The 16,416-nt window shown below is 44.1% G+C and overlaps 1 protein-coding gene across 2 annotated transcripts in view; it reads left to right on the top strand.

Annotated features, from left to right (window-relative positions):
- Window positions 1-16,416, top strand: part of ARHGAP35 (Rho GTPase activating protein 35) — a 119,733-nt gene that overhangs the window by 37,131 nt on the left and 66,186 nt on the right. For both annotated transcript variants that reach the window (XM_059906031.1, XM_059906032.1), the window contains exon 2: window positions 5,481-9,357. In XM_059906031.1, the coding sequence (XP_059762014.1) occupies window positions 5,674-9,357 (3,684 nt within the window). In that variant the 5' untranslated portion in view covers window positions 5,481-5,673. The remainder of the gene's footprint in view (window positions 1-5,480; window positions 9,358-16,416) is intronic.

Genomic DNA, 16,416 nt, shown 5'->3' with positions numbered 1-16,416 from the left:
CTTCTTGTCCTGGGTGTTTTGTAGAGGTGTTAAAAAAGAAGACACCCCTCCTCCTACCTTCCAGGTGAGGCGCTCTTTGTGGAGCTACTGTCTTGGTTAAACAAGTCAAATAACTCCGGAATCTTGGTGACAGGTTCTAAAAAAGCTCTCAGATGTTTGCATTATGGTTTTGTTTTTTTGTTTGTTGGTTTTTTTGATGTGGACCATTTTCAAAGTGAAAATTGAAATTGAAAATTGAAAATTATTGAACTTGTTAACAGTATTGCCTCTGTCCTATGTCTTGGTTTCCTGGCCGCAAGGCATGTGGGATCCCAGCTCCCCGACCAGGGATCGAACCTGCACCCCCTGCGTGGGAAGACGAAGTCTCAAGCACTAGACTGCCAGGGAAGTCCCTGCATTATGTTCAGCCTATATTTGTGACAAAGAATTGAAAATACTCCTGGAGTATTTTCCTTCCTAAAGAAGTGGACTTATGGCTTCAAATGTGAAGCTAAATGTTAGGTTCTGCGTTTTAATTTTTCTAATACAAGTAGCTCAGTAAAGCTTAAAGATAAAAGGAGTTACTGTTTTTTTTTTTTAATTAATTAATTTCTAATTTTTTTGGCTGCATTGGGTCTTCGCTGCTGTGCGCAGGCTTTCTCTGGTTGCGGCGACCGGGGGCCGCTCGTCGTTGCGGTACACGGGCTTCTCACTGCCGTGGCCTCCCCCATTGCGGAGCATGGGCTCCAGGAGCATGGGCTTCAGTAGTTGTGACACGAGGTCTCAGTAGTTGTGGCACGTGAGCTCTAGAGCGCAGGCTCAGCAGCTGTGGTGCACGGGCTTAGTTGCTCCGCGGCATGTGGGATCCTCCCAGGCCAGGGCTCGAGCCCGTGTCCCCTGCATTGGCAGGCGGACTCCCAACCACTGTGCCACCAGGGAAGCCCGGAGTTACTGTTTTAAAGAATACTTTTTTCCTCCTCTACTGTAATTCTTCAGTTTTAAAAGGATTAGTATTGGCAAATTATTAGAATGGGTGTTCAGATTTTGCTGTTTGAGTAGCTTAGTTGCCCACTAAGAACACCAGTTCCCATCAGATTTACACTCTAAAGACATTGCGAAGTCTTGGACATGCCCTGTCTTCTACTTCCTCTTTCTTTGTGGCCTTCAGATCATTAAATTTAGTGACTCAGCTAATTTTTTTTACCCACCTCTTAGAAAAGTCCAACGTGTTTGTGACCAAGCACTTAAGGTTATTTCCTTTAAACCAAGTGTTTGAGACGGTTTTAGATTTATAACAGTCTTTGTTTACCATGTAATTCAGTCCAATTGAGGAACTAGTAAAACTGCATTATCCAGACATCAAAGACAGACATGTAAGAAGAGTATACTTATACCAGGGAAACTGTTAGGTTTCTAACAAGTGGAAAGTTACCAGGTGTCCAAAAATTAACCACTCCCATGCCACCTAATTCTCATTTCTTGTAGCTTTTTTAGTTCAGCCAGCAGCATTCTGGGTTTTAAATATCAGTTGCTACATTCTTGAGAGTTGAGAGTGTTTTCTTTTCTTTAGCATCCTTCAGATAACTGAGACTTTGACTTGAATGGACTAAATAGAATATCCTGCCATAAAAAAAATTGTAAGTAACAAGGTGTTGAATGGACTATACATTTTAGTTTAGATCAAAATTAAACCAATATCTTTATTTCTTGAGGTTTAAGAGCAGGTTGTGGTTTTGTTTTCCTGAGATTTCTGTGAAGAGGTAGATTATTTGGCCCACTTTACAGAGAGTAAGTGGGATGATTTGCCAGCTGCATGCAGCAGTTGCTTGAAGTAGGACCTGTGTCGCCAAGTTGCATTTCAAGATTGGTCAAGTGGGTGGCCTTGACTCCTGCCAGACCCTGGGATGAGGAATGATAGAGAAGGGCTCTGTTAGGTGAGCACTCTTGACTTCCTTAAACCTTCGTCAGCATTCCTACCTGAGGCTCTGTTAAAGCCTCATTAAAACAAAATTGTAGGGACTTCCCTGGTGGTGCAGAGGTTAAGAATCCGCCTGCCAATGCAGGGGACACGGGTTCGAGCCCTGGTCCGGGAAGATCCCACATGCTGTGGAGCAACTAAACCCGTGCGCCACAACTACTGAGTCTGCGCTCTAGAGCCCGCGAGCCACAACTACTGAAGCCCGCGTGCCACAACTACTGAAGCCCGCGTGCCTAGAGCCTGTGCTCTGCAACAAGAGAAGCCATTGCAATGAGAAGCCCCCGCTCGCCGCAACTAAAGGAAGCCCGCGCACAGCAACGAAGACCCAACACAACCAAAAATAAATAATAAAAAAATTAATAAATTAAAAAAAAATTGTATATGTGTACTACAGAATAATGTGCAAAAAGCACTTTGATTTCATATAAATCTTTCCTTTTCAGGTATTTCAGAGGTTGTATGTAAACATGCTTTAGATGTTCATAAGCGTCTTATAATTTTACTTATGTATGCAATCACCTAGGGAAGTGGGGGATGGGGAAGGTTGGGTTTTTTTCTCTTTCCCATAGCTATCCTGCTTGCTCCTCCTGAAGCCTGGAGCTTGGCTTCTATAGGAGCATGCCACTAGGTTATCTGGAGGTGATTACTTACAGGCATTGAGATTTCTCTTTTGAGAAATGGTCAGACAATTTTTACATACCATCTAGCCACATTTTGTCTCCATAGAGGGTTTGGCTTTCTGGGTTATCAAAGGAAGACACGGATTTTTGGGAAATGTCTTTGACCTTTCAGGGTTATCATCATAGGGGACAATTGTGCTCTCCCATTTGTTGTCCCCTTGTATCAGTCAGAATAATGTATGGTGGTCTGACTTCCTGTGGCACTTCTTGTGAGATAGGCTCACAAAAAAATATTAAGGTTGTGGAAATGCTGGGTTCCTACCAAGCATAAATGAGATTCAAAAGAAAATTGCTGTTTATTTTAAATTCTTCTCTTTGGAGTGTCTCAGGAGACTGTTCATTTGGCTACAAGTTCAGCAATTGCACAGTTATATTTACATGTGTAAGTAGCCTGTAATGCAGCATAAACTGTAGCAACCAGAAGAACATTTACGTAGAGGCAGCCAAAGACTACATATTTTACTTATTTCAGCTGGGAAGCTGCTAAAGGCTTTGTAAGACATCATCATAACATTTTGTGACTTCAGCTATAGGTCCTTTTAGGTGCCACTTCACAGGCACAGTCTGTGACTCCCCATAGCCTTTGGGGAAGAATCGAAGCTCTTTGAAAGTGGCTTAATCTGGTCCCTGCTTACTTGCCAATGCATCTCACCCATCTCCTCCCCATACACACTTAAGTTCAGCTGGTTCTCCCACGGGCAGTGCCCTTTTCTGGAGAGAGAGGAGTCTGCGCAGTTCGGCCCCTCTACTTTAGGTCTCACCTGAGATGGAACTTCCTCCAGCAAGGCTTTCCTAAATCTGAAAGGCTGGGATTGGGGACCCTTTAATAAGCTCTAATAGTCATTCATTTATTCATTCCTTCAGTAAATATTTGTGTCAAACATGTTCTCGTAGCTTGAGGACACAGAAGTGAAGAAGGCAGGGGTGGGCCTTACCCTCACAGAGCTTACGTTCTTGTCAGGGAAGCCACCCCATATTCATACCCTTTAAAAAACAAACAAAAAAAACCTTTTATTTGGAAATAATTACAAACTTAGAGAAGTTGCAAAAATTAAAATAGCACAAAGGAATATCCTGTACATTTTACCCAGATTCACCTGTTGTTAACATTTTACCTTGTTTGCGTTCTTAGTCTCTCTCAATATATAGGTGTGATTTTTTTTTTTGGACCAGCCACATACATTATGGTCTTTTTCCTCTAAATACTTCAGTGTGTATTTCCTAAGAGTAGGGCTTTTCTCTCACATGATAGTTGTAAACTTCATAAATTTACACTGATAGAATACTTTTATCTAATTCCATTCATAGTCCAATGTTATTAATTGATCTAATGATGTTCTGAATAGCCTTCCTCCTCCTGCCCCTCCACGCCCGCCCCATACAGAATTCAGTCTAGGATCAGATAATTGCATTTAGTTAGGATGTCTCTGTAGCCTCCTTTAATCTGAAATATTTATTTACAAAGCCGTTCTGTCTATTATGACACTGATTTTTTTTTTTTTAAGTACAGAAATGCCCCCCCACCCCGCACCCCCGGCCGTAATAGAATCTTGCTCATTTTGTGTTTGTCTTATGTTTCCTTGTGATTAGGTTGAGGTAGTGCATTCTAGGCCATCATACTGCATAGTGATGTTGTATCCTCCTGGGGTATCACATCTGGAGGCCCATGATGTCCTTCTGGCTCTTTGGTGGTAATAATTTTCATTACCCAAAGTGTTGCCCAACATCTCCACTGTGTAATTAGTGTGTGTTTGTTTTTCTTCTTCCATTTGCAATAAGTAGTCTATCAGGAGACCTCATTTCTGCACAAAATCCTGCTCCTAATCAAAATTTCCCCCCCTAGATTAGCATCAAGTGATGATTCTTGTCTGATCCAGTATTATGAACTCAAGTTCCTACTTCTGCAGTGGATTGTAATTCGTTACTGTACTTAATTATTTTGATGTTCAGAGTGTCCCAGATTTGACCAGTGGGTGCCCCTTCAAACTGGCTCCCGTGTCCTTGTGAGGTACCCTATCATTTTTTCAAGCACTTCCTTCCTTTCTTGTACAATGAGATGTTCCAGGCCCATATTGTACCAACCCTGCCCTAGCCCTGGAATCAGCCACTTTTCCAAGGAGCTTGCAAGCCCTTGTTTTAGCCCTTAGCACACTGCTTGCTTATGTGTCTTCCTCCATTAGATGACATTGTACCTCTGAGGGTACAATGGATGTCAGTCTTTTTTTTTTTTTTTTTTTTCTTTCAATAATTGTAAACTGCCTTGCTTTGTAGATTGCCTTTAGTGCAAATGCTTTGGTTATTTCACCACTTCTTACATTCTTTGCTGTTGGCAGATTCTCTTTTTTATTTATTTTTTTATTTTTGGCTGCATTGGGTCTTCGTTGCTGTGTGCAGGCTTTCTGTAGTTGCGGCGAGCAGGGGCTACTCTTCGTTGTGGTGCGCGGCCTTCTCATTGCGGTGGCTTCTCTTGTTGCGGAGCATGGGCTCTAGGCATGTGGGCTTCAGTAGTTGCAGCACGTGGGCTTAGTAGTTGCGGCACGTGGGCTTAGTAGTTGCGGCACATGGGCTTAGTTGCTCCGTGGCATGTGGGATCTTCCCGGACCAGGGCTTGAACCTGTGTCCCCTGCATTGGCAAGCGGATTCTAAACCACTGCGCCACCAGGGAAGTCCAGATGTCAGTCTTATTTGCTCTTATATCTTTACCCAGCTTAAGGCCTCGTACATTTGATGTTTACTGTAATTATTTGTTGAACAATAAAATTGATTTTTCCTACTGTTTGGTGATTAAAATTGGTTTCAAAATTATGATGCTGATTGGTTTTCTTGTTTCCTCCCCCACCTAGGAAGAAATGTTGGCTATTTGGCGATGAGAAGTGGCAAAAACTAACCTCGTACTGGTATACAAGCACGATGAGATCTGACACTTTTGCTTCGTGGGCAGCCGGCCCCCACTGATAATGTGGGGAAGCCATTGGGTCCACTGGAAAACACTAATCTGATCTTGGAAGTAGCTGATTGTGGCAGGATGTGTCGACGATGATGATGGCAAGAAAGCAAGATGTCCGCATTCCCACCTACAACATCAGTGTGGTGGGATTGTCTGGGACGGAGAAGGAGAAGGGCCAGTGCGGCATTGGGAAGTCTTGTCTGTGCAACCGCTTTGTGCGCCCGAGTGCTGACGAATTTCACTTGGACCATACCTCTGTCCTCAGCACCAGTGACTTTGGTGGGCGAGTGGTCAACAATGACCACTTTCTCTACTGGGGGGAAGTTAGCCGTTCCCTGGAGGACTGTGTGGAATGTAAGATGCACGTTGTGGAGCAGACTGAATTCATTGACGATCAGACTTTTCAGCCTCACCGGAGCACGGCCCTGCAGCCCTATATCAAGAGAGCTGCTGCAACCAAGCTCGCATCAGCTGAAAAACTCATGTACTTTTGCACTGACCAGCTGGGGCTGGAGCAGGACTTTGAGCAGAAACAAATGCCAGATGGAAAGCTGCTAATTGATGGTTTTCTTCTTGGTATTGATGTTAGCAGGGGCATGAATAGGAACTTTGATGACCAGCTCAAGTTTGTCTCTAATCTCTACAATCAGCTTGCAAAGACAAAAAAGCCCATAGTGGTGGTCCTGACTAAGTGCGATGAGGGTGTTGAGCGGTACATTAGAGATGCACATACTTTTGCCTTAAGCAAAAAGAACCTCCAGGTTGTGGAGACCTCAGCAAGATCCAATGTAAATGTGGACTTAGCTTTCAGCACCTTAGTGCAACTCATTGATAAAAGTCGGGGAAAGACGAAAATCATTCCTTATTTTGAAGCTCTCAAGCAGCAGAGTCAGCAGATAGCTACAGCAAAAGACAAGTATGAGTGGCTGGTGAGTCGCATTGTGAAAAACCACAATGAGAATTGGTTGAGTGTCAGCCGAAAGATGCAGGCCTCTCCTGAGTACCAGGACTATGTCTACCTGGAAGGGACTCAGAAAGCCAAGAAGCTGTTTCTCCAGCACATCCATCGCCTCAAGCATGAGCATATTGAGCGCAGGAGGAAGCTGTACCTGGCAGCCCTCCCACTAGCTTTTGAAGCTCTTATACCCAATCTAGATGAAATAGACCACCTAAGCTGCATAAAAGCCAAAAAGCTCTTGGAGACCAAGCCAGAATTCTTAAAGTGGTTTGTTGTGCTTGAAGAGACACCGTGGGATGCCACCAGCCACATTGACAACATCGAGAACGAGCGGATTCCCTTTGACTTAATGGATACCGTCCCTGCAGAGCAGCTGTACGAGGCCCACTTAGAGAAGCTGCGGAACGAGAGGAAAAGAGCTGAGATGAGAAGGGCATTCAAAGAAAACCTGGAGACCTCTCCTTTCATAACTCCTGGAAAGCCTTGGGAAGAGGCCCGCAGTTTTATTATGAATGAAGATTTCTATCAGTGGCTAGAAGAATCTGTATACATGGATATTTATGGCAAACACCAAAAGCAAATTATAGACAAAGCAAAGGAAGAGTTTCAGGAGCTGCTTTTGGAATATTCGGAATTGTTTTATGAGCTGGAGCTGGATGCTAAGCCCAGCAAGGAGAAGATGGGTGTCATTCAGGATGTTCTGGGGGAGGAACAGCGATTTAAGGCATTACAGAAGCTCCAAGCAGAGCGTGATGCCCTTATTCTGAAGCACATTCATTTTGTGTACCACCCAACAAAGGAAACATGCCCTAGCTGCCCTGCCTGTGTGGATGCGAAGATCGAGCACTTGATTAGTTCTCGGTTTATCCGACCATCTGACCGGAATCAGAAAAATTCACTTTCTGACCCCAACATTGATAGAATCAACTTGGTGATCTTGGGCAAGGACGGCCTTGCACGAGAGTTGGCCAATGAGATTCGAGCTCTTTGTACAAATGATGATAAGTATGTAATAGATGGTAAAATGTATGAGCTCTCCCTGAGGCCAATAGAAGGGAATGTCAGGCTTCCTGTGAACTCTTTCCAAACACCAACGTTTCAGCCCCATGGTTGTCTCTGCCTTTACAATTCAAAGGAGTCTCTATCCTATGTGGTGGAGAGTATAGAGAAGAGCAGAGAGTCCACACTTGGCAGGCGAGATAATCATTTAGTGCATCTCCCCCTGACCTTAATTTTGGTTAACAAAAGAGGAGACACCAGTGGAGAGACCTTGCATAGCTTAATACAGCAAGGTCAGCAGATTGCTAGCAAACTTCAGTGTGTCTTTCTCGACCCTGCTTCCGCTGGCATTGGTTACGGACGCAACATTAACGAAAAGCAAATCAGTCAAGTTTTGAAAGGACTCCTGGACTCCAAGCGTAACTTAAACCTGGTCAGTTCTACTGCTAGCATCAAAGATCTGGCTGATGTTGACCTGCGAATTGTCATGTGTCTGATGTGTGGAGATCCGTTTAGTGCAGATGACATACTCTTTCCCGTCCTTCAGTCCCAAACCTGTAAGTCTTCCCATTGCGGAAGCAGCAACTCTGTTTTACTTGAACTACCAATCGGACTACACAAGAAGCGCATTGAACTCTCTCTTCTTTCATACCATTCCTCATTTAGCATCAGAAAAAGCCGATTGGTCCATGGGTACATTGTTTTTTATTCAGCCAAACGTAAGGCCTCCTTGGCTATGTTGCGTGCCTTTCTTTGTGAAGTGCAGGATATTATCCCCATCCAGCTGGTTGCACTCACTGACGGCGCTGTAGATGTCCTGGATAATGACGTAAGTCGGGAGCAGCTGACCGAGGGGGAGGAGATCGCTCAAGAAATTGATGGAAAGTTCACAAGTATCCCCTGTAGCCAACCCCAGCATAAACTTGAGCTCTTCCACCCATTCTTTAAAGATGTGGTGGACAAAAAGAACATAATCGAGGCTACTCATATGTACGACAATGCTGCCGAGGCCTGCAGCACCACAGAAGAGGTGTTTAACTCCCCCCGGGCAGGCTCTCCGCTCTGCAACTCAAACCTGCAGGATTCGGAAGAAGATATCGAGCCCCCTTCTTATAGCCTGTTTCGAGAAGACACATCACTGCCCTCTCTGTCCAAAGACCATTCTAAGCTCTCTATGGAACTGGAGGGAAATGATGGGCTGTCTTTCATCATGAGCAATTTTGAGAGTAAACTGAACAACAAAGTACCTCCGCCAGTCAAACCAAAGCCTCCTGTCCATTTTGAAATTACAAAGGGGGATCTGTCTTATTTAGACCAAGGCCATAGAGATGGACAGAGGAAGTCTGTGTCTTCTAGCACCTGGCTACCTCCAGATGGGTTCGATCCTTCTGATTATGCCGAACCCATGGATGCTGTGGTCAAGCCAAGGAATGAAGAAGAAAACATATACTCAGTGCCCCACGACAGCACCCAAGGCAAAATCATCACCATTCGGAATATCAACAAAGCCCAGTCCAACGGCAGTGGGAATGGTTCCGACAGCGAAATGGACACTAGTTCTCTAGAGCGAGGACGCAAGGTATCCATCGTGAGCAAGCCAGTGCTGTACAGGACGAGATGCAGCCGGCTGGGGAGGTTTGCTAGTTACCGAACCAGCTTCACCGTGGGGAGCGATGATGAGCTTGGGCCCATCCGAAAGAAAGAGGAGGATCAGGCATCCCAGGGTTATAAAGGGGACAGTGCCGTCATTCCGTATGAGACAGATGAAGACCCAAGGAGGAGGAATATTCTTCGCAGTCTAAGAAGGAACACTAAGGTAAGACACGAGTTTAGGAATGAGTTATAGGAGTGGCTTGCACAGCACAGTGTCTTGGTAAGAGTTCATTGATGATGATGAAGATTTTCAAGGACAGCTTACTCTGGTAAAAAAACTGCCCTGTGGGTGTGTGGGTGTGTGTCTTTACTCTTTGACTTAGCATTAAAAAATAAGCAGTGTCTCAGATAGCTACTACTGGTAGCTCTCAAGTGGTAAGGACTTTGGATAGACAGCCCGAGTTGTCTTTGTCCAAAACAATAGTTAGGTAATTACCAAAATGAGCAGATCATGTAGAACTTGTCAGTGTCCTGACAAACAGCCAAGCCAGTGACAATGTACTTGGCCTTTCTTCACTTAAACAGCAGAACCCAGAATCACAGCCCTCAGTCTTTGACTGAGAAACAAACATTTCATCCATACATCTCTTAAATGCTCCTTTTCCCCCTTGCTGATCTGTAAAGGTTGCTACACTTTAGATTAGGAAAAATTAGATGGTTATTTTATTTGCACACATAAATCAGTGAAGGGTCTTCAAGTACCTAAATGAAAAATAATCTTGTCTCTGTGAGTTATAAACCTGTCCCGTGTTTGTAAAATTGGAGTGCCCTCCAGCTCCTTGAGTGAGTTGCTGCTGCTATCAGTGAGAGCTTCAGATTTGATTTAGGGACCACAAGTGGGGCAGGAAGGGGAAAAGAAAGAAAAAGTAAACCATGTGTGTTAGGAATATCAGGCCTGCTGTCAGATGTAGAGGAAACAGCCCCACATGTAGGAGCAAATGAAGTCTCTATCTTGCGTGGAATTGCACTGTGCAGGGCAGTGTGCCCTGTCCTCTTGGGCTTAGGCTTTGAGATAGAAAAGGTATTTCTCAACTTTATTTTTTCCCCATTTAGAGTAGGGGAAATACCTTTTGTTTTTCAGAGAAAGACATCTTGGTGAGACACCACAACAAGAACTCTGTCAACAGACTGTTACATGCGGGCCCGCCCCCAGCATTGTGTATACAGGATGGTTTCTCTGCATTGAAAGCTTTTGCTCCTCTCCCTACCATGAAATGGCAGAGAACAAAGTCACTTGTCTGAAAGCGTTTTAGGGAACTTTGGAAGAAAGAGTCCCCAAAACTTATGTTATTACAAGACATACCAAATCAGAAGGATCTTGAGTCCAGGCTGTTTTGAGAGCTGACAATTCTGTTGTAAAATACTATCTGGAGGCCAGTTCTGCAGCTCATATTGGTTAAGAGGGTCCTTGGAGATGGAGGAACATGGTGCCATGGCCCTCACAGGGAAAACCTATTCACTTTGTGTTCCCTGATAGCATACAGCATGCTTCTCAATCACCACTGGCCAGAGCTTCCAGAATTTTCTTACCTATAGAATTTCAGAAAGGGCAGGGCAGTATCATTGTGTGTTCTGTTCCCCTCCCATTCTGAGCTGTATATCAATAAATATCATAGGAATTCTTCTGTTTGCTCTCCCTATGGTTTGCTTTTACATTTCTGTACCTTTATCTGCCTGCAGTATTTTGTTCTCCAAGTTAGTAGCGGGCAGACCAGTGGAAAGCAGTTCTTATTAGGAAGCCAGAAAGTAGCCTGACCAGCCTGCCAGTATTTCCCCAGAGCTCTCCTGTTTGATGATACTGGAATCCAAACATTTTGAACATTTTGGCCTTCTTCTCTTCCTCCTCCACTCCCGGTGAAGACTGTTGCCAGCACAGCGTATCTAAACGCTGACAGTCTTCGAAGTGTGGAGGTGTCTGCACACCTGGGAATTAGGAAGGTGGCATAATATCACACTGTGAATCATAACGGGTTTTCTGACTTCAAGCTACGTTTTTAATACTGTTGAAAATAAAGCTTTTAAAACACATTCCCAAACAAGCTGTGCTTTAAAGAGCAGGCTCAGCAGAGAACGGCTGGTCACAGTGAGCCTCTGAGACGGCCCCCTCCACGCTGGTAGTGAGTGCCTCCTAACCTAGAGCTGCCTCATGCTGGATTGCTGGGTCAGCGTGCAAGAAGTGATCCACTTCCCGTCTATCTGGGTTATGTGGGCCACACCTCTCCTAGTCAAATAAAAATGATACCTCTGGCTCAAGAGCAATAGCGTGCCAGAAGTCATTTAGGAGTATCCTTTGGAAAGAGTGAGTAAAAGGTGAAATTGTCTTTTCCTGCCTTGGAAAATGGTGCCTTAAAATGAGCATAGCTGCTTTGTCATCCTAGTGCAGAGATAAGCAGAGTTTTCATTCTGTTCCTGGTTGGAGCAAACCTCCTATTGAAATTTGCTGCCGTTAAGAAATCAGACTGACACTTGTTTACTGGAAAAGCAAGGTACCATGGGGGCAGAGAATGCCAAGCCAGCCCCTACATGGGGAATTTGGCCTTTGATTTTTATTGGCATGACAAAGCAGTACAGTATTTATTTGAAGTGAGGGGAGAGCCATTTGGTAATGGAAAACACACTTAGTTCCTCCTGCATGCCACACACCACTGGGGAAATGGCACAGACCCTTCTTGCCCAGACCTTAGCACCCAGTTGAGGCAGCAAGACCTACACAGCTTCTGAAAATAGGTGGTCTGCCTAAGAGGGTGAGGGGAGGGGGTCTGTGTGGGGCAGAGCAGATATCCTGTGCTGGGGGTGGTTAAGGTAGTGCAGTGTGTGGTGATCAGGAGCTCTGGGAATCAGGGGGCCTAAGTCAAAACCCAATTCCTCCTCTTCCTTGCTGGGCCTTCGAGCACTTGATTCACGTCTCCACGTCCCTTCTGCAAAAGGGACGAACTTAGTAGTAGCACCTTTCTCATACGGTGTGAGAGAGGGAATGAGATTGTGCCTGTAAAACACTGAGCATACTACATGCTGGATAAGCATTAGTTATTATTATTTAACTTGAACTTGAAGAATGAGTAGAATTGAAGAAGTGGTGTGAGGTGGGGAAAGGCTTGAAGGTGAAAATATGCATGTTGTATTCAAGGAGAGGAGAAAACTGGTCTGGTCTAGCTGAGAGCTTGAGGGACCAACATTGTCCCTCCCTTTTGTATAAGTTTTAAACCCTGTGTGTTACTTAGCTGCTTTCTCCTCCCTTACCCTAGCAACAGCCCTAACAACAACCAAAAAAGCTATGCTCTGGGTACCTGTGTGATGTGGAGAAAGAGAAATTGCTCAGTGCCCTTGGCTAATATGCTAGATTAGCTCCTTACTGTAAAATTGGAGTTGGAGTGAGGGAATGGCTTTCATTTCTACTAATGAAAGTGCAAACTGTAAAGCTGACTCTCATTCCGGGGCCTTTTCCCAGCTGAACCATTGAGCAACCCACCCTCATAGTGGGAGCCTTCCGCACTCAGCTGAATGAAATTGAAAATCTACGCTTGCACTTCAGTGGGGTCCATGAATAGATGCTTTGTCCGTAAAGAGTTGTCGTTGCACATGGTCTCTGTCTCCCAGTGCCATGCGTTTGCAAAGATGAGATCAGGACCAGCAGGGTCTTATTTTAAAGCCAAAAAACAGGCTGGGGTGCCTTGCTCCACACAATGTGCTGTTTGGGCAAGCTCAAATTGCTGAATTCGTTGTGCTTGACCACAGATTTAGAGAAGACATTACTGGCTATTTTACCCTTCTATCTGATGTGCTCTTATTTTGTGTTTTTTTTTTTTTTTTTTTTAAAAAGACAAAACAGAATGATAAAGAAAATCTTTCACTCACTCTAGCTACCACATGACAAGACAACCTATTGAAAAGCAAACCAATTCAATCACGCATTGTTTGGTCTATAAGGCACCAAGTAACCAGTTTGACAGTTTGTGTCCCCCCCACCCCAGTGAATTGGCTTATTTCACTGGATTCAGTGAATTGGCTGGTTGTTGTGGCTTTGTGTGGACACAGCTCTCATTTTGTGAGGCCTAGAACGGAGTTAAAGTTTCTAGTGTGAATAAAAACCAGCTGGGGAATTGGACTGCTCGCTCCACAGGGAGGGATGTTGCATTTTGACAAGCTGAATGGTATGAAATATGAGCTCTTTGTAACCTGCCCGGGAAAGACTCTCAGTGTGTGCTTCAGAAAAGGCTAGCCCTGCCCCATGAGCACTGAGTCCAGATAAATACCTTGGTCTTAAAAGTGGGGTAGGGGCGCTGACTGGACCTTGGATTTTCTGATTCCCGAAAGAATTTTATCTTTTAAAAGAAGTACTCTTGCTCCGAAGCACATGTTCATTCATTCTTTTAGGAAGGAAACATTCAGCTCCACGCACGGGCATTTCCTGAGCACTTGTATGCCTGGTGTTGTGCTAAGTATCATATGTGTGGTAGTTGCGTTCATCTAGTTTACCATAACAGAGAATGATAGATTTTATACATGTATTTACGTGCATTTTGAATGTTGCCGGAGTGGAGGTACAGGGTGCTAAGGAATTGTATAGCAAGGAGTTTTACCCTCACCTAGGATATCCGGGAAAGCTCCCGGAGGAAATGATATGTAAAGCTGAGACTTAAAGGGTGAAGCAGACAAAGTCAGTGAAGATGGAGGCTTCCTGGGTCGAGCTTTTGAGAAAACAGTGTGGAACTTGGAGCTGAAAAAAATGTGGCATGTGCTAAGACTTGAAAGAGACCTAGAGTGGCTACTGTAGAGGGTGAGGGAGAACTGGGCAGAATAACAGAGGGCTACGGATCCCATGTGAAAGATTTTGTACTTTCCTGCATTTATTGAATACCTGCTGTATGCCAGGTACAGTACCAGATATTTTCACATCACTTTTTCATCTATTTCGCTTAACAATCTTAAGGAAGTGATTTTTTAAAGTCCTGGTTTTAGAGATGAGGAAACTGAGTCTCAGTGCTCCCAAATTAGTGTAGTTACTGAGTGGAGGAGTTGAGATTTTGGAACCCCAGTCTTCTGACTTCTGTCTGCTTCCAGTGGGTTTTTAGAGTCCCGTCTCCAAGAAAGATGGTAATATTCAATAGCCAGGCACACAGTTGGAGTACTCAATCAATCCAGTCAATTTGTTCACTTTAGACAAAGGACTTTGGTTATTATCTAAAAACATCTATTTCCCCACACTGCCCTCTAAGAACAGCGTGGTGCTGTTTGTTTCTAGCTTCAGTGTCTACTTGAGTAGAGGACAAAAAAGGCATGGAGACACTGAAATAGCAACTGGAACTTTGAGAAATTGTTTTGAACTGGTGTCACTCGGTTCTCAGTTTATTTTAAGCCCAAAGAACTGCTGTAGTTTGTTTTTGGTGACAAAAATAGGCTATCTTTAACTATCTGCTTTAGCTTAGAGCACACCTGTTCTTTAAAAAAAAAAAAAAAAAAAAAAATTACAATAGGCAACCCAAATCTATTTTTCAAAGAACAGAGAATTGCTCCGATCTTCACTGGGCCAACTTGTTCTCCTCTACCACCTAGTGATACTGAAATATCTTTGTAGGAACTCAGATTATTTCAGCTCGAGTCAGGGATCACCTCTACTTCCATAGAGAAAGGCCTTCTGAATACTTTTTATACAGTATTTGAGAGGAGGCTAACAGGTAAACACTGACCCCCAACAGCTCTGGAAAGTCCAGATTCAGTGGGTGTCGAACCAGGCAGGAATGTTTATAAACATTTCCTGGAACTAGTGGACCCTCCTCCCTGCTTAGCCCCCTACTGCATTGGCCATTCAGCCTGAGAAGGCAACAGGGATTGACCCAGATTCATGCCTTTATAGGGCAAAAAGCTATGGTCTCAATTTATTTGGTGCCTATGAGGGGATGACATGCCTTTCTTTTCCCACCATGCAAGAGGGAGGGTGAGGGATGCTAGGAGACTTTGTGCTACTTCCTGGTTCATCCCTAAATAAAGATGCTCCAAGTTGGAGAGTGACCGGGTCATAGTACTAACTGCCAGCTTGAAGGAGACAAGGCTGAGCATTTGTGCTTTCATAATAGATTTTGCCAGTCAGAACAGATCCATCCCCAGGTTTTCTCTTGAACTTGGGCTTAGATTTTTTCAGAGCCAGAAGGGGGAGCACCAGTCAGCCAAGAATGCATTTGGGGCATGAGCGAGTAACTTAATTGAAAAGGTCCTTTTGAAGCTGTGTTGGAAATACGAGAGAATCATCACCAATCAGAAAGCTGTAATGTTGAATACAGAATGCAAGAAAACATTTTGGGGGAAAGCTAGAGTAATGTAGTCTGGTTTTTCTAAGATTCCTACCAGTTACAGTTGGTTCAGGGTGTGCCACTCTACAACTTGGCAACCCATGTGTGTGACCCTCTAGGGCTTTGCTGCTATCAGTTTCACTCTCAAGAGGGAGAATTGCCCCGTTCAGAGGACACTGTCCCTGTTCCAGACTACGTCCTGTATGTGGCATTCCTCCTTAAAAACAGAAACGCAGACTGGAGTCTGTTTTTTATTTGCTTTATTAGGTATGTTACCAAGCATTTGAAAGGCTGTGCTAGATGGTACAACTCCAATGACCACGTTTTCTGACCCTAAAATCTGGATAAGTAATTTGACATGGATAAGGGTATTTATGGAGACGGGGAGAGAATATTTGAAGTTGGCAGTTTAGGATCACTGAATAGCTGTACCTGCTGTTTCCATAGAAGATAGAATATTCTTTATCCAGAAAGAGTGGCTGACCTCTCCATTGAGGCTGTGGGAGACTTTTTTTTCTTTGTGACTCAGTTGGTTTTTATCTGATATCTAGATCACCTTTGCTTGCTGTAGACATATATCTTTTCTAATACCCATTAGATTGTAAGTTCATTGAGGGCGAGAGATGACTTCAGTATTAGCTCTGCTGCTAGTCTGTTAGGTGACCTTGGGTATAATTCATTAAAAAGGAAAAATGCCTAGATTCCTGCACACTGGAAACTTAGCCCATTAGGAAAATGGTCATATGTGTATGTAGATGACTCTCCCTTGTTCAGTGCTCGCAGAGTGATACAGGGAATTCATGACGTCATCTGTTTTTTAAATCGGAGTCTGTGATGTACTACTCTCAGTATGAACATGACGTTCTGAACCTCACCTCACATCCTAGTAAGAGCAACACAATGTTAGAAGACGAAAAAAATACTCTGGTACCCAC

Source organism: Balaenoptera ricei, chromosome 19 (genome assembly GCF_028023285.1).
Source record: "Balaenoptera ricei isolate mBalRic1 chromosome 19, mBalRic1.hap2, whole genome shotgun sequence".
NCBI lineage: Eukaryota > Metazoa > Chordata > Mammalia > Artiodactyla > Balaenopteridae > Balaenoptera > Balaenoptera ricei.
Note: the sequence above shows the minus strand (reverse complement) of the source record. Positions and strands in the feature narration are given on the sequence as shown.